General features: G+C 34.6%; 3 protein-coding genes across 3 annotated transcripts; all 3 read left to right on the forward strand.

The window, feature by feature from the left end:
* Positions 1–7,350: 7,350 nt before the first annotated feature.
* On the forward strand, positions 7,351–8,134 carry LOC132167006 (major allergen Pru av 1-like). The gene is made up of 2 exons (XM_059577894.1): positions 7,351–7,610; positions 7,711–8,134. The coding sequence occupies exons 1-2, from the start codon at positions 7,408–7,410 to the stop codon at positions 8,015–8,017; spliced, it is 510 nt and encodes a 169-aa protein (XP_059433877.1). The 5' UTR covers positions 7,351–7,407; the 3' UTR covers positions 8,018–8,134.
* Positions 8,135–11,668: 3,534 nt separating this feature from the next.
* Positions 11,669–15,698, forward strand: LOC132167897 (26S proteasome non-ATPase regulatory subunit 14 homolog). Its single transcript, XM_059578936.1, has 6 exons — positions 11,669–11,923; positions 12,176–12,353; positions 13,702–13,783; positions 14,074–14,250; positions 14,335–14,502; positions 15,187–15,698. Exons 1-6 carry the CDS (start codon positions 11,782–11,784, stop codon positions 15,376–15,378), a joined length of 939 nt encoding a protein of 312 aa, XP_059434919.1. The 5' UTR covers positions 11,669–11,781; the 3' UTR covers positions 15,379–15,698.
* Positions 15,699–16,928: 1,230 nt separating this feature from the next.
* On the forward strand, positions 16,929–17,865 carry LOC132167468 (major allergen Pru ar 1-like). Its single transcript, XM_059578456.1, has 2 exons — positions 16,929–17,164; positions 17,422–17,865. Exons 1-2 carry the CDS (start codon positions 16,981–16,983, stop codon positions 17,718–17,720), a joined length of 483 nt encoding a protein of 160 aa, XP_059434439.1. The 5' UTR covers positions 16,929–16,980; the 3' UTR covers positions 17,721–17,865.
* Positions 17,866–18,969: the final 1,104 nt, after the last annotated feature.

Consider the following 18,969-nt stretch of genomic DNA (forward strand, 5'->3'; position numbering starts at 1 on the left):
GTGCGATTTCAATAAGTGCGATTTTAAAAATTGCGTTTCTAAAATTGCTAATATTTAAAATCGCACATGCGTTTGGTAAAACATGTTAAAAAGTATTTTTTTATCAATTGAGTGTTTGGATAACATTAGCATATAATTGCGGTTTCATGACCAAATTCCCAATAAGGACATTTCTTTATAACAGTAAAATAACTAACATTGTCTATAAGCCTCAATTTTTAACACATATGCAAATAAAAGTATGACTTATAATTTGACATAACTTTGAGTTTTTTACTTAGGCAATTATATATTACTATATTACTTGTTTCTATATGCTTTTTTGTTTTTGTATTTTTTTTTTTTGAAACATATTCCAAACAGATATATAATAAAAAATAAAAGAACAATCCATCAAATTAAACTAGTAATGAGAGAAATTTAAAAAAAAAAAAAATTAAAAAAAAAATCACAAATTATCACTGTTTACTACCCATTATATATATATATATATCACAAACTGTTACAGTGCAATACCCATGAAAAAATAAAAATAAAAATCCATCACAAATTGTTACTGTACAGTACCTTTAAAAAAAAAAAGCCATAAAAAATCGTTACTGTGCACATCACTATGCAGTGCACAATGACCTGAGAAAAATCATCATCTTAGTCACTCTACAGTATATTTTTTTTAAAGAAAAAGCCTCGCACGCTTACTGTACACGCAATATCACATTACTGTGCGTGTACAGTGATCTATCATTGCATACTATGATGGATTGCAGATCACTATGCATGCACGGTAATCTAAATAAAATTTTGAAAAAAAAAATCACAACTTTACTCTGTAGAAATGGTCGAAGAACATAAACGCATATATAAAAAGGCACAGTAATCATACAAACCACATAAAACAACACCGAACACTAAATAGTAAAAGGTTTTATAAAAGCAAATGAGTTATATGAAGAGAAATAAAATATTAAGGTGAGATTATTACCTGGTAGAGGGGTAGAGAGATGGACAACAGCGACACACACTGCTACAGGGCAGAGAAAGGATGAACGAGACAGAGAGGATGAAGAAAAAAAAAAAAAAAGAGAAAAGAAGGGTTTTAATATATTTTAGGTGAGTATTCTTGGTATTTTTTTCATTCCCGCTCAAAAAAATGTAACTATTGCGCAAAATATCTTTTTAATAGAAATCGTGATTTTGTTTTAAATTCGCACTTTTTCAAATAAGCACCCTCTAATCAGCTTATGGAAATCGCAATCCCAAACACCCTAAAATTGCGATTTGGTTTAAAATCGCAGATTATTTTTTAAAAAACGTACTCCCAAACGCACCCTTAGGCATCGGATCTATCCCTCGTCGGCCCGCTCTAATAAACTATCTTTTTGCTGCACCGATCGGAAAACTGTTACTACGTACATGTAATATTGGTTATATAAGTGTAACTTCAGGTGCATATACTGAGTTTGCTGCTTTATACTATGTGTAAGTTTTAAGTGTTGGCTGAATGTTCAGTGAGCAAAATGGGCAAAATGGATTCAAAATGGAGCCAAATCACTACGGGCATCCGGATGGGATTCATAGCCATCCGGACAGGATTTCAAAGCTTCTTAGTTATTTTATCCCGAGAGCCTTGTCTGCAAGCCCATTTGCATGGCATCTAGACGAGAGAGAAATCCAAGAATCCTGAGAGCATCGTCTGCAACCTCATCTGCACCACATCCAAACGCGTCACACCAAAAGAATGGAGAAAGTGATGTTGCCCTAAAGCCCCGTTCGGATGGACATACACCCCGTATGGACAGCCACTTACGAGAACTAAATTTCCCATCTTTTAAGAGCCCCGTCTGGACGAGTCCACTTACCATCTGGACGGCCCGTAGCTTTTAGGTCTATTTTACAATGTAATTGAGTTCTACCTAGACTATGGGTCTTTAGGCTTTATATATAGATCTATACAAATTTGAATAGGTACGAATTCTGTATCTAGAGTTCACCATCGTGTGCTAAGATTGTCTTTATATAGAGCGTTTGTTCTTTCTCTTAAAGTAATCATCGTTTGATCTTACTTGTTGATTGTTGAAGTGAAGTCAATTGGAGTTCCGGTAAATGGTGATCACATAGAAGGATTATGCTAGTTGTCTTTGGAAAGGGCTACTGTGGTAGAAGGCAAGTGGGTCGCTTGTCTTATGCAAGATCGTGTCAATTGCAAAGGTTTTGTAAGTGCGAACGTCTTGTAATCCTTTATTCTTTTACTGAGTTAGTTAATTTCCTAGGTTTGGCTGCCCCTGAGAGGTTTTACTTTTAGAGAGTTTTCTAATTAGTTTCCTCTTCGTAACCAAAATCTTTGTGTTCTGTTTTGTTCATTGCATATCTGTTTTTAGTTTATTATTATTTGTTAGGTCAGATCTATTTCCGCATAATATTATGTGAACCACCTATACATTAAGAATAGGTGTTAATTGGGATATATTAGGTTATTTCAATTGGTATCAGAGCAGGTTCACTCAGTTGGGATTAATTTCCTGAGTGTGATCCTAGACTCCATATAATGTCTCACACAGTTGCACCTAACTCACTTCCCATCTTTGACGGATCCAATTATATGTTTTGAAAAATCCGTATGAGAGCATATCTCAAATCCGTGGACGTTTGGCATATTGTTGATTCTAGATGTGCTAATCCTAATAAGGCAATTGTCGAATTGTCTAAGGATGAAAAGAGTGCTTCTTCTACGAATGACAAAGCGTTAAATGCCATTTTCACATCTATCTTCATCGAAGAATTCTCAAGAATTTCTCGATGGTTAATAGCTAAAGAAGTATGGGAAACATTGGAAATTACTCATGAAGGATCGAAAATTGTGAAAGTTTAAAAAATTCAAATGTTCATTTCTCAATTTGAAGAGATTAGGATGGAAGAGGAAGAGACATTTGATGAGTTTTACTTTAAGCTTAGCACTATTAGAAACTCTACTATTAATCTTGGAAAAAAAAAATGACTGATGCTAAGATAATAAAGAAAATCTTAAGATCACTACCTCCGAGGTTTATACCTCAATTTACTGCTATACAATAGAGCAAAGATCTAGAAACAATCAAAGTAGAGGAACTTGTCAGTTCTCTTTAGACATTTGAGCTCATGTTACCTAAGCCTAAAAACTCGAAAAATCTTGCTCTTAAGATCAAAGCTACTAAAGGTAAATCTGTAGTTCACTCAGGTGAGGACTCTGAAGATGAGAAAGAAATAGCTATGATCGCTAGGAAGTTTAGGAAATGTTTCAAAAATAATGGAAATTTTAGAAGTAGGGAGTCTAAAAATTCTGTGAATCCTAGTAATGAGGGTAGAGATAATTATGAAGGTAGAAATGATGAAAATCATAAAGATAAATTATCTTGTAGTTGTAAGTGTCATGAATGTGGCGGTGTTGGTCATATTTGTGTTGATTGTGGTAATTTGATAAATTCAAAAGGCAAAGCCTTTAATGTGACTCAAAGTGATGAGTCAAACAATAAGGAAAAAACTTAAAATTTTAGTTATTTATGTAGCTTTTGGGGTTCCTTATGATAGTGAACATGAGGCTAGTGAGTTCAACTTTCTAAAGAGTAAACATGGTATTTGTGATAATGAATCAGAAGAGGATGGTAATCTGCAAAATGCTTATAATAATTTATTTGTGGAATGCATTAAACTGAAGAAGTTGAATAAGCAACACTTGCAGAAACTCAAAGAAGTTAATCTTGAAAATGATCAACTTTCTATTACCTTAACTGATTCACATGCTGTTCATAATACTTTGATGTCTGAAAATCACATTTTAATTGCCAAAGTGAAATCTTTAGAGAATGATCTTAATGAATCAAGAAATCATTTGAAAACGTTCTCTAGTAAAAAGCTAAATCACATGTTGTATAATCAGAAACATTCGTTTGATAGAACTGGATTGGGCTTCGATAAATCTGTTGTTTCTTCTACTAATGTTGCTTCTCCTTCAAAGTTGATTTTTGGGAAACCAGTTTGTAAAGAGAAGAGCTTGGCCAAGAAGAAGATAATGTATCCTCCAGTTTCAAGAGGTGAGAAAGATAAGGGAATTCTAACTGATTCCTATGTGTCTCTTTCTACACCGAGACGTGCTCATATGCCAAGGAACCAACCTTTTCAAAGGGTCATTCCTACATGTCATCACTATAGTAAGATTGTGCATATTCACCCTAAGTGTTTTTAGTTGAATAATCATGAGCCAAAAAGAAACTATTTCCGTTCTAGAGATAGTCATGAGAAATTATTCAACATGCTAATGGGTGTTATCACCCAATTACATGACTTGGACAATAGTCACACTTCTGTTCCTAAAATGAAGAAAATTTGGGTTAAGAAGGTTGATATCATTCACCCGTTGAGGGGGAGTGGTAATGGACTCACCTAGTTTAGATGGATGCTTTGCATGCCTAGGACATCTTTTGCTTATATATTTTGTGTCCTAGTGTCATATTTTGTTGGTTGTTTTTTTTTTTTTTTTTCCTCTCTTTTGTCTTATGTACCTAGATAGTCCATAAATTTCTCATGTTGCTTTCATGGATTCAATTCCTTACGTCTTGAAATGTTTAGAGTATGCATGAGATGAAAATTTGTTTCAATGGACTTGCTTTTGTGGTTATCTAATGCCTGAACTTATGTAGTACGTTTTTACCTATTCTTAATTTTTGTGCACATTTAAGCTTAATTTGAGGTAATTTTTTAAAATGTGAGGTATGTTAGGTAACTACATAAGGTGTTTTTTACTAGTCATATTTTTTCAAATTGACCATATGCTAGATGAACCTAGGGCTTAAAAATTCCGGCATTCTTTCTTTTTGTATAAAGCACCAATTGTTTAAGGACACTCTCTCAAAGAGAAAAAGAATCAAAATAGTGAAACAAAATTAAAAGACATGTTCCTTATGGAATTTATTTTCACTTTGTAAGTTTTAAGTGTTGGCTAAATGTTTGGTGAGCAAAATGGGCAAAATGAATTCAAAACAGAGCCAAATTACTATGGGTGTCCGAACTGGATTCATAGCTATCCGGATGAGATTTCAAAGCCGCTAAGTTATTTTATCCCGAGAGCATCGTATGCAAGCCCGTCTACACGGCGTCCGAACAAGAGAGAAATCCAAGAATCCTGAGAGCCTCGTCTGCAACCTTGTCTGCACCACATCCAAACGCGCCGCGCCAAAAGAATGGAGAAAGCGATGTTGCCCAATAGCCCCGTCCAGACGGACATACACCCCGTCCAGACCGCCACGTACGAGAACTAAATTTCCCGTGTTTTAAGAGCCCAATCCGAACGAGCCCACTTACCATCCGGACAGCCCGTAGCTTCTAGGTCTATTTTACAATGTAATTGAGTTCTACCCATGCCAGACTAAGGGTCTTTAGGCTTTATATATAGATCTATACAGATTTGAATAAGTACGAATTATGTATTTAGAGTTCGCCGTTGTGTGCTAAAAGAGTTTTGATATAGAGCGTTTGTTCTTTCTCTTAGAGTGATCGTTTGATTTTACTTGTTGATTGTTGAAGTGAAGTCAACTGGAGTTCCGGTAAAGGGAGATCATGTAGAAGGATTGTGCCAACTGTCTTTGGAAAGGGCTACTGCGGTAGAAGGCAAGTGGGTCGCTTGTCTTATGCAAGATCGTGTCAATTGCAAAGGTTTCGCTAGTGTGAACGTCTTGTAGTCCTTTATTCTTTTACTGAGTTAATTGATTTCTTGGGTTATCTACCTCGGAGAGGTTTTACTTTTAGAGTTCGTAACCAAAATTTCTGTGTTCTGTTTTATTCATTGCATATCTGTTTTTGGTTGATTATTATTTGTTAGGTCAGATTTATTTCCATATAATATTGTGTGAACCACCTATAGATTAAGAATAGGTGTTAATTGGGATATATTAGGTTATTTCAATGGATATATAGTAGTTTTATAGTTGTTGATTCTTTGGTAATTACTACCAAAAGCTTCAAAGTCGATACTACGCTTTGTTTATTTTATTGACATGATTTGTTAATTTATTATATGGTAAAACTCACGTTCTTTATTAATTTGTTAAAGTTTTTCATTTGAATGTTACGCGATGTGCTGTTTTCCAGTTTTTTATACGATCATGAGGTTCAGATAAAGGATATCACGCCGTGCTTTGATGATTTTGATTACTCAATTTCTTTACATATATACATAAATAAAATGCCTAAATTGCATGAGGTGTGATTCGTGTGAATATTATGTACGTAGTTGCTGTATTTTATTTTTATTTTTTATTTTTTAACCTTAATTAAAATCTGCTTATCTTAATTTGTTCCAGGGACTTGGAGCTGTACAAGCTAGCTGGAACTTTTTTTTTTTTTTTTTTTTTTTCAGTGTATTCTGATCTTAAGAAGTAGAGATAACTTCTTGGGTTATTTACTTACTAAATAAGCTTGGAAAGATTAGGGTGCACTCCGAATCAATTACCAATTAATTAATTTTGATAGCGTTACAATTACACTACCATATAATTTGAGATATTTTGGTTAGGTTCATATACTTCTAATCACATCCCTAAATCTTTTCAACTGTATGACTGAGTCCAAATTGGTTATTAAGAAAATGTCACTTAACATGCAAGATAGTTTTAGTATATTAATTGTTATAGATTATTAAATATCATGGTAGGATATATAATTAATGATTGGGTTTGGCTCTCCTTTCATTTTGAAGGCTTCAACTTTTTTCATATATAATATTTTTTTGGACATATCCACAAAAAATAATGAAGATTTGAACTAATAATCTCCATTTAATGAAGCGTGATTTTCAGCCGATTAAACTCAAAACTTCTTCCATTTTTATCCCAATGTGCGTAAGGCATATATATCAAAATAAGAATCCTAATGGTCAATAAAATGCTGGATATATATATATATGTCATTAACACTCTTTTAATTTCTAAAGCATCATTCATTAATGTAACTAAAATGAGTATAACAACATAATTAAAGTTAACAATCCTTTAAATACTAGTCTTAATCGAAAAAAGGAAATAAAAAATTAGATTGAGAATCAATTATCGAATGTGCTTTCTTTGACTAATTGCACTATTATTTATTTTATGACGTACACAAACTAAAACCCACCCATCACGTCTGATTGTCGGAGAGACCCCTAAAAAAATAAAGCAACAAGCATATATACTTTTCACAAGTTAACCTCATGAATAAGACAAGCTCCAAAAAAAAATAATAATAAATTAAAAAAAATAATAATAATAATAATTCCTCAATGAGACTCTATAAAGAGCACCTTAGTATGTAGTACGTTCTCACATCTCCGCAACACAAAACCTCTTTCCTCTTCTTCTTCTTCCTTTGATCATCTTCCTAGTCTTCCTAGATATCATCATGGGTGTTTACACATATGAGAATGAGGTCACCTCCCCCCTCCCTCCATCGAGGTTGTTCAAGGCCTTCGTCCTTGATGCCGACAACCTTATCCCCAAGATTTTCAAGCATGGACCGCACGGTGTTAAGGATGTGAACGTGGAAGTCGTTGAAGGCCATGGAGGGCCAGGAACCATCAAAAAGTATACGTTTCATGAAGGCTAGTATACCATACACTAATTATTCTAATTAATGATATATATATAATATGGTTTAATTTGCACATATATTAACGAGTGTTAGTTGTGTATTTTTTGCAGGCAGCGGGCACTTGAAATTTTTGAAGCACAAGATTGATGTGCTAGACAAGGAAAACTTCACATACCATTACAGCGTGGTTGAAGGTGGTCCGTTGTCGGAGACACTCGAGAAAGTCTCATACGAGACCAAGTTGGTGGCTTCTCCTGACGGAGGAGCCATCTTCAAGAGCACCGGCAAGTATTATACAAAAGATCACGCTGAGATCAATGAAGAGCAAATCAAGGCTGAAGATGAAAAGGCCACGGGGGCCACGGGGGTGTTCAAGGCTGTTGAAGGCTACCTCTTGGCAAATCCTGAAGCCTACAACTAAAGCAAGTTGCTAAATTTAATGTTGCATGTGTACGTAATTGTATCTCATCGATCTGTCTGGTCAAAACTACCTTAAGGCCATCTAATAAGTGTTTGCTGTTTTTTCTTTTTTACATATATTTTCTGATCAGTTTGCTTGCTTTTGATGTTTCCCGTCGATTGAAATATTGTATCTGTTGTAATAATAAAAATGGTTTGGTGATCAATTGATGGGTGCATTAATATTGTATTTTGCATATATAAATTATTAAATGTCTTCTTCTTCTTCTTATTATTTGTTTTTTTGGACAAGTACATCCATTGCTATAGTACTTAATTTCGTAGCTCTTCAAATATATACGTAACCAGTTCTGGTCTCAAAAATTGGCATATATAGCATTATTTTGCCCATGTTCCAAAAAGCACATGCAGGCAAAATATTGCATGTATATTTCCTAGTCAAAGAACAAATTTCCGTCACTAAGCTTAATTTCCTAAAACATTTGAAGAATAAGCATGAGAAGCAACCAATAACTTTCTAAGACCGCTCTGTACGTTAGAGATTGTTTGGATTTGCGATTTTAAAAAAAAAGTCATTTTCAAATGTGCAATTTTAAAATGCAATTTTTAAAAACGCAATTAATCGTTTGACAAAATCACGATTTGACCTTTAAAATTGCAGTTTAGCCTTTAAAATTTTGCGTTTTTAAATCACAATTTTTAAAAAATGCAATCTCAAACAATTCATTTTCTGTGATATGGTTTAAAATTATACTTTTTATTTATGAAATCGCAAAGTCAAACACTGTAGCTTAATGATATATTACACGTTATTCATTATGCAAAGTAGTGAATTTAAAGAATATTACAGAAATTTTCAACCAAAAAAAAAAAAAAAAAAAAAAAAAAAGGAACCCTATCATGGGGAGAAATGACGTCAGAACTATTTTTGTATTATAATTTATTTTCTATATATATATGTCCCATTTACAACTAATATCTTTGAAACTAGTTGGCCAATAATATTGTATTCCTAAAATATAGTACAATTCACGTTATGGATCACTACCGGAGTCAAGTCCTTAAGGAGAAGTAATTTAATTGGAGCTAGCAAGCCCTAACTACAAAACACGTATGTACGTGTATATATATCTATTATCACAAATTAAATAATAGTGGATAATTTCCGTATTGGATTTTTATTATAGTCGACGACGACTTTAAACAAACTTGTTTTAAAATTGAAATTAGAAGCTGCTTGGAATTAAGTCTAACTTCTAGAAATTTGACCAGGTTTTCTTCCTCCTTAAGAAAAGGGGAGGAGTAGTATTTCACAAGAAGCAATCATAAATTAAAGCAAAACCAGCCAAATTTGTCACACAAAATGTCAAAACACAAGAGTTAATAGATTGGGTGATTTGAGCGCGCGGGTGCATCCGCCACTATTGCTTTTATGTACATTTCTATATAAAATAGTTAATTAAAAGTCACTTTTTTTATTTATTTATTATCATTATTTTATTTGGCTAATGGCTTTTTAAATGCATTAATTCACATTTCATTATCTATTATTTCTCTTTACTATTTAAATATATATTTTTATTCTTTCTTTATTTCTTTTATAAGGATTGTATTTTTTTCAACGGTTATATTTTCCAAAATTCCAATGATATTAGAAATCAATGAAGAAGAAAAATCTCTTCATCATAATTAGAATAGCGTAATAGGCGTCCTTGTATGCTGTAATAATCTAACATATATATATATATATATATAAAGAAGAATTGGAGCCTCTCATCAACTAATCCAGCATGGCTACATGATGTGAGAGCTCCCGTGGAGCTGACTCCATGATCTGGATTGATCCCTTCCTTCTCCATCAAATTCAAAAAATGTAGGGCTTCTTCTGCATGCCCTTTAATTAATAGCAAACCCATAATGATTGAATTCCGTGAAACCAAGGTTCATTTTTGCAGGCCTCGCATATCCTCAAATGTTACGAGTGCATTTGTAAGTGTTGAGTCCCACATTGAAAAAATATAAAAAAAAATAGTAGTTAATATATCTAAGTAGACTCAAGCACATTAATTAAGACTTTTGGATTAGAGTGATGTTCAAGTATGTATATTAATTTACTCTTAGTAAAAATTCCGATCACTTTTGTATATATATATATATACACCAAAATGTATTCATTTGGTGTTGTTTTATGAACTCATAACATAGATTAAAAAACCTTATCTCTTAAAGCAAATCGAATACACACACATGGATCTACTCACCTACTCCACAATAAAATCCTTCTGGAGTTGTTCATCCATCACTTCTTTGACCCTTTTGGAATACATTAAATTGTTATATGAACTCATAAAATAGATTAATTAAAAAACCTTATCTTTTAAAGAACATCCACAACATACACACACACTAAGGTATATAAAGTGTTTTTCCTCGGCTTGTTGGGTACTTACTTGATTGGTTTGGAATTAGACCATGGGCTATCTTCGTTCTCTTCAAAACTAAAAAATTGTGTAAATAATGGCATTCAATCAGACAAAGAGAATGAAAATATAAAAGACAGATGTCATGTACGTCACATATATATCTTTTGAGAGAGCGAAAGACAGAGAAGGAACTTAACCAATAGACGCCCTCCAGGCTTCAACAAACAAAGCTCCATGACGGAGAGAATGACCTGAACAAACAAAAACAAGTAGACAAACGAACGTAAAAAATTGATGAGGATTTTTCAAAACTATTAAACATATATCAAATTTTCTAAATATTTCTCAACTCTAATTAAATATTTGATTTCATTGACGATAACTTCTACTTTTGGATTCTTTACATTTAGAGAGCATGATTAACATTGAGTAGAGAGTTTGTTAAATGATATATTTGTAAGTTTTGTTAAAATTTTAGAAAAAAGATAAAGGTAGAGTTCCTTGTGAATGATTTAAGGTAGAGAATAAAGAGAAAGAATAGAAAGGCTAGGGTAGGTTAATTTCTCTGAAAAATGTATCTATATCTCATCTATATTTATTTATTATATTTTGTGATATCATTGGGTCGGGTTGGAATTTTAGAATTTTGAATATAGTTACCAAATTTTGACCGAACACTGCTTGAAATTTCAGAATCACTACCCACACTGAGCCTACACATGTTAGGAGCTTACATATCGACTTAGGTTAGATCCAAAATTGCGGGTCTAACTCAGAATCAGGCAGATTTAGCCCATGCCTAATTTTTACATATTATATAGCAATAGGGGTTTTACCTAGCATTTACTAAACATTTGTTGAGTCTCAAGCAACACAATGTCACAAACAAGTGATAACTAAGCAAAAAAAATGGAAAAAACAAGTGATTAAGTAGTTTAAATCTTAGTTATCGTTCTCAAATTAAGTAGTTTATATTTTTGTCATCCAATCAAGTATGGTATACAATAAATCAATGAAAAATTAACAATATTTTAAAACCCAAACTTCAATATATTATATGTAAAAAATTATTACATAATAATATCTAGACTATTTAATTTGAGAATAATATTAGAGTTCAAACGACCCTGTCCTGCTCAACCTGGGCTTGTGTCTAAAAGCCTGGGCTCAGGTCCAGATAAGAGTGAAGGCCCACTAAATAAATATCTTGTCCAGCAAGTCGTCCCTGCTTATTTCCCTCATAATTATTTTTTCTCGGAGCACACACTGGTTAAGTCCCTTCTCGGTGTCTCTGTGGTCTTTTCCCAAACACGAAGTAATCACAAATCGTGTGGAGCAAGATATGTCAGGCATGGAGAGGTTGCAGCGAATGTTTGCCGGTGCCGGCGGCGCGTTGGGTCACCCGCCGCCGGATTCGCCCACCCTCGATTCGTCCGAGCAGGTCTACATCTCTTCTCTCGCCCTCCTCAAGATGCTCAAGCACGGTACAACTCTCTCTCTTTCTCTCTAGGTTTATACTGTTTGGAATCTGGATTGGTTGAAGACTTTACTCGGGGTTCATTAGGGGTTTTTCTTTTTTTAAAAAAAAGTTCTGGCAATTATGTAACTTGGGATCTAAAACCCTAACCAGGGCTCTTGGATTTTTAAATTCTAGGATCTCGCTGAAATTAGCTTTTAGCTTTGTGTTTTATTTGGGGAATTGAAGCTCTAATTGATGTTGTTGCTGTGAATGGTAGGAAGGGCTGGGGTTCCCATGGAGGTGATGGGCTTGATGCTTGGGGAGTTTGTGGATGAGTACACTGTTCGCGTTGTTGATGTCTTTGCGATGCCACAAAGCGGTACCGGGGTTAGTGTCGAAGCCGTTGATCACGTCTTCCAGACTAACATGCTCGATATGCTTAAACAGACCGGACGGTAATTTCTTCTTTCAAATTCGATTTCAGGTCCTGTGTACTTATTATTGTACATGCGTAATGCGAAATCGATTGTTATCTGTTATTATATGCATGAATGACATGTGCTTGCTTGGCGTTATGTTGCTTATGCGTAGCTTTCAATTAATTTGCTCGATGGACAACGGAAGTTGAACTGCTCTGTATGTTGATAGACTATGATTGTAAATGGAAATATGGTTGTTGCATATTTTGCTTATTTCTCTTAAACTTCAACTTGGGAGATTGTACTTGAACTTTGTTTGGTTGGTCAATTGTCAAGAAGAGAAGGCAATTGGTTGAGGCATTGTGTGTGCTTACTTGACTTATGAGTTAACTGAATAACAAGAATAACACTGGCTGCATTTTGTTACAAAAGAAAAATGATGCTGGTCAATGTAGCTTTTGCTTTGTATGCAAGAGTGCTTCTTAAATATCCTACAATTTCCAATGCAAAAAACAATATCACATCTATCATGAGTCATTTTATACATTATGTGGTCCTTAGCTACTGCTGTTGAGGTTGGGCACTGTTTTCAAGTCTAGAAAAGTTTTAAATTGAGGGATTACTTATTTTTTATAAACGTAGCTTCATAATCCTTTGTGTTTAGCTTTTTGATGAGTTTGGTTGCTAATAATGCGTGCTTATTTAATCTATTACTAGGAAGTTTATGATTTCTTGTCTGTTTGTAAGTCTGCTTCTGATTACTCCCTTCAAATCCAGAAAGCCTTCTCCTGTACCATCTCTTTCGATTCTTTGTAGGAGACTTTAGAAACTAGTTTTAAGAGGAATGCATTGGGTTAGAAGGTTAAATGAATTGGGACTTGGTCATTTGATTGTTATCGATAGTTAATTTGTGAATATCTATTTCAAAACTCAATAAAGAATATCCAAAAGGCTTGTGCTTTATGTAAAAACTCCAATTCACATAATTAGAGTTTGCTGTTTGTAGGCTTCCTCCACTCACTCTACCTTTGATTGAAACTATCCAAGACGAGGTTTTTATCACTTTAATAAGAGTAATTGAAGGAAAAGTCTGGGAGATTATGTTTTTTAAGTAGTTGAATGTGTATTGTCTGCCATCCCTCTATTTTGGAAGAAGTGCATCTTGTGTTGGCACTGATTTTAATTGCTTTTTGTTTGCATAATTTTGGGACCCAAATCAATGCTGAAGATTATGATCCCAAAATGAGGTTTTTGCTTTAGATTTTAGGTTCTGATATCAAAGCTTCCAAGTTTAACATGCATACATTGATGATATCCTTTTTTGGTTCACTTATCTGATTCTTTTTTCTGCCTTATATTGCTTTTCTTTTGTTTGGTATTGCAGACCAGAGATGGTTGTAGGATGGTACCATTCGCATCCTGGGTTTGGATGTTGGCTCTCTGGAGTAGACATAAATACGCAGCAGGTTGTGTAGATTATTCTTATGTATTCTTTTTATTTTCTTTTCTTTTTTCTGCTTGAGGGAGGGAGGGTGGGAACAAGGGAGGGAGATTATTAGTGGTTGCTAGACTTCTTTGAAACAGAGAGAGAGAAAGGGAAGAGGACATTTAGATGAAAATGGTTGGCTGTGGTTAACTGATGTTCCCAGGAGAGAGAATGAGTTGAGCATGTCTTTTTCTTCAAAATTATAATATTTTATTACTTTTTCATAATCCTCATCAAAATTATTGATATGCTTAAATCTGTTTTCTGCAGAGTTTTGAAGCTCTGAATCAACGAGCTGTGGCTGTGGTTGTGGATCCAATTCAGAGTGTGAAAGGGAAAGTTGTGATTGATGCGTTTCGTCTGATTAACCCACAAACCATGATGCTTGGCCAAGAACCACGACAAACAACATCCAACCTTGGGCATCTTAACAAACCATCCATCCAAGTGAGTGCTGAACAAATAGTAGTTTAGCTTTTCTTTTGCAATTCCACCTTCTGACCTCATTTTATGTCCCCCCTTTTTTTTCAGGCACTGATCCATGGGTTGAATCGGCATTATTACTCGATAGCAATTAATTACAGGAAGAACGAACTCGAGGAGAAGATGTTGCTTAACCTTCACAAAAAGAAATGGACTGATGGCTTGACCCTTAAGCGATTTGATACCCATTCTAAAACTAATGAGCAGACTGTTCAGGTAAGTGAAGGTTAAGGAACCTCAAATTTTGTGTTTACATGGGGCACTTATATGACAAAGGACAGATGCACTTACATTTTTTTTTTTCCCAAGATGGATGGAGAGTTCCTGATATAGCATCCCCTTTCCAACTCTCTGCCATTAGAAAATATGGAAGCTAGACTAGAAAAGCACCTAAGTTATATTGCAACGAAGAAAATGATATTGTTATTGGTGCTCAGTTTTATATGAAGTTACAGGCAGAAAAAATCCTTGTTACACTATCTACCACAGGTGGGCCACTATAGTGCTGCCCGTATCAGAGATCTTAATTCTGTGTTATTTCTTGTTCTTGCTGGGAATTTTGGACTTGATCCTTATGAACCTTCGGCCCCCTGAGTTTTGTGTATTGTAACCTGTGTATCTCCGTATGAATATGGGAGTGCTTTATGCATATTGAGGCTGTGACTAAAAGAGAATGAAAGCTATTTTAGGCAAAGTAATTGATCTGCAGCCATTGTACTTCTTGGTCCACCGTTAGATCTGTCAATTCATCACCACAGCATTCTTGTGGTAGCATGACCAAAGGAATTGTTTTATGCAAGATTGAAAAGATGAGCTGATTTTGATTGATATGTTGGTACTAATAATTGTTATATACTGCCAAATTGCATGTGATCATGGTTTTTGCTTGGGCGTGTGCAGGAGATGCTGAACTTAGCTATTAAATACAACAAGGCAGTGCAGGAGGAAGATGAGTTGCCACCTGAGAAGCTTGCAATAGCAAATGTGGGGAGGCAGGATGCAAAGAAGCACCTTGAAGAGCATGTCTCCAACTTGATGTCATCAAATATAATTCAAACTCTGGGGACGATGCTCGATACAGTTGTGTTCTAGAGCCCAGTGTTTCAAATCCTGGCCTTCGTTAAATCTCTTGGAGGCAATTAGAAAAGTACTGCTTGAAACGTGTTATTTTTTTTCAAAAGTCGAACTTATTAGCAATCGGCCCGAACCTTTTGGCAATCGGCTCCATCATTTCCAGAAAGACCAGTACTGCTTTAGTGGAAGTGAAAGGTCAAGAAAGTGATGCTGGCGGGTTTTAGAACCGTATGATTTATGGTTTTGTTGTTTCTCTATGCATTCATCTTATTACATTGGATTTCTTCATTCAATGCTTTGTAGTAATATGGCTGTTAATCCAAAAACTCTTACTAGAACGTGTGGTAGTAAAGGGTAAGTGTGCCCTCTATTTTGGATTTTTCTGCTTAGGGTCATATTCTATTTGAGCAGATTTGAGGTGGTTATAACGCCAATGCCACGAATACAACGCTGTTAAGGGAAAACGTGGAAAACATTAAGAATTTATGGATGAAAGAGATAAAAGATACAATATTGATCATGGAAATCTTTCATGTAAATTATGTTTTTCTCTATTCGAGCAAGATTTTTCTCAGAAGAGAGACAGAAATTATTCATTTCTCGTCTAAAATGTTGTTCTTTCTGACCAAAAAAATTGTCCAAGTCTTACTAGAACGTGTCTGTTTAATTGACTTATGACTGTTACCACATTTATCCGGCTATTTAAGAATGGAGTTGGTCTCATTACTATAAGCTTCCTGATTCTCTCTCTTCTGTTACAGAAACTTGTAAGTTGCACCCACCCACCTAAAAATGTAATGAAATTCGATCGATATGCAAGCTAAACAAGGCTTTTTGGGTGGGCAATAGATCGTTTAGATCGAACCATTTTCTATGCTTGTCCCGAAATGTTGCCCATATAAGCAAACAAAAATATATATATATAAGGTGGTAAAGTCCACTTAACTCCTTTAAACTACAACCCCAATAACAATCTACCCTCCAAACTATTAATTGCGACAATTTACCCCCCAAACTACCAAAACAATGACAATGTACCTCAAATTTTAACAAAATGACGAAATTACCATTACTAAAATAAAAACAAAATACTAAAATTTAATTTTTTTTTTCAAAATTTTAAGGGTATTTTTGTCTTATTGAAAATTCTATAGGGGTAATTTCTTCATTTTGTTTGCATTTGGGGGTATATTGTTATTGTTTTGGTAGTTTTGGGGGTAAATTATCCAAATTGATAGTTTGGGAGTAGATTATTATTGGGATAGTAGTTTGAGGGGGTTAAGTCAATTTTACGCTAAAAAAAATAAAAACCATGAAAGGGACAAGATCTAAAATCCTAATGTGCCACAGAAAATGCAGGTAGGTAATTATTTGAGGAGACAAAATGGAGGATGTTCTTGATAAGAAAGTGATGGTTTTTAGTGGGGGCACATGGCATTAGAACCTTCTACTTCTACCGACAGATCGAGCTACCAAAAATATTATCCAACTACCTGATTTAGATGTAGCAAAATTTGAACAAAGTAGCATCTTCTCGATCTATAAATATCACCTCTGTTGTGCACCATTCCAATCAGTCCTCCATTTTCTACCATTTCTAAATTCTGAATATATTCGATCATGGGTGTTCACACTCTAAGTGATGAGTTCACTAGCCCCATCCCAGCACCAAAACTGTTCAAGGCCTTGATCCTTGATGCTGACAACCTCCTTCCCAAGCTCCTGCCTCAGGCCATTAAGAGTATCGAGACGGTTGAGGGCGATGGAGGGCCTGGAACCATCAAGAAGATCACTATCGCTGAAGGCTAGTTGCACGTTATATTCATTTTCACTACAATATTGCCATACAATTGAAATGACGTTATAGTGAAAATAACAATCTACCAAATAAAATTAATACTCTTTTCTTCTTCCTTTTTTTTTTTTTTTTGCAACTACTAATCGAATGGCTAATTTGCGCTATCATATTATCAAGTTGTATAACACTCTAGTAAATGACATTATTCTTTTCCAAAATGGATTTAGCAAAGTGTTTGTAATTGTGTCTCCCTCTCTATGCAGGTACCCATATCAAGCACTTGAAGCATAGGATTGATGCAGTAGAGGAAGAGAAATTGACATACAGTTACACACTGATTGAGGGTGATGATTTGCTGGACAAGTTTGAATCAATTTCTTACGAGATTAAGTTTGAGTCCTCTCCTGATGGGGGAGCCAAATGTACAAATCTTAGCAAGTACCATCCTAAACCAGGGGTCCAGATCAATGAAAAGGAAATCAAGGCAAGCAAGGAAAAGGGCATGGCTGTTTACAGAGCCGTGGAAGCCTTCCTCTTGGCCAATCCTGAGGCCTATGCTTGATGCTTCCTTGTTGAGACACTATTATATATATCTCGTGTTCCTCAAAGTTTATTGAGGTTCTATGTCTTTGCTTTGTGGCACCAGATATGCTGACGCCCACGTCGGTTAATTTATAAAATAAAATGGATAATATATTTTGGCTTTCTGAGCTAACAGTTATTTTTCATATAGTCCCATGAACTAGTAAGTGTGACAATTAGATATATCAAGCTACCATTTTGTTGTGATTAAGCCACTTCGTTAGAGTTGGCCATCAGCTTGGATGTAAAAGTCAAATTTAACTAAAGTCTTCCAAAACTACTCTCATTTTGCCCCTCCCAAAACTAAATTTACACTTTATAATCATTAATCAATAAAAAAGGACTTAAATAAATAAATAAACAAAGTTGAAATGCCCCCCCGGCCACCCCTAGCTGCCATGAGGGTGACTTGCAGTCGTCGACCGCCATTTGGGTTTTACAATTTTTTTTTTTTTAATTTCATTTTTTATTAATTACTTTGGTGTATTGAAGGAAAGCTAACAAAAAAGTGGTCATGTGCTTTTCCATCGAAACAAACTACTAGACTTTAACGATAGAGCTTAATTACAACAAAATTGTAGTTTAGTGTATATAAGTGTCACACTTGTCAGTTCGTATGGCTAAGTAAAAAATGAATGTTAGTTCAAGGGGTCAACATATATGTATCCCAAAATAAAAACTTTTATGCTATAAAACTTTGATTGAACATGCAAATATTAATAATTAAGTAATGTTATTTAGTAGACTGATATACTAATAACATGCAAATATGCTTAATGTTTCCTTATTAACAATCGAATCTGATAAAGAGTCACTCGTTAAGACAAAGCGTTAGATCTTGAGGGATGAAAGCCACCCTCATGTCGAAGAGGACGAACATGCTTATGAGGATCCTTTGCAAAATGTTAAGGATCCTTCTAATGGTTTGACAATATTGGATTTGCCACAATACGACCCTGCTATGTTAATTAAAGCGGTCAGGGTCAAGGGAGATGGTGAGAGAATATAATAGCCAAGCTAATCCATTCCTTAACATAAGATTGAGGGATATACTTTAGAACTTAACATGATGTCCAAATTGATTTCTTAAGATTTTCAAAACAAGATGGAGACAATTGACAATCCATCCGAATAATTAAACAAAACACAACATGACAAATCCTCTGCCAGTTTTCTCATTTTTATATTATTAAGATTGTTGTTCTTCCAGATGGTAATTATATGATTGT

Source organism: Corylus avellana, chromosome ca1 (assembly GCF_901000735.1).
Source record: "Corylus avellana chromosome ca1, CavTom2PMs-1.0".
Classification (NCBI taxonomy): domain Eukaryota; kingdom Viridiplantae; phylum Streptophyta; class Magnoliopsida; order Fagales; family Betulaceae; genus Corylus; species Corylus avellana.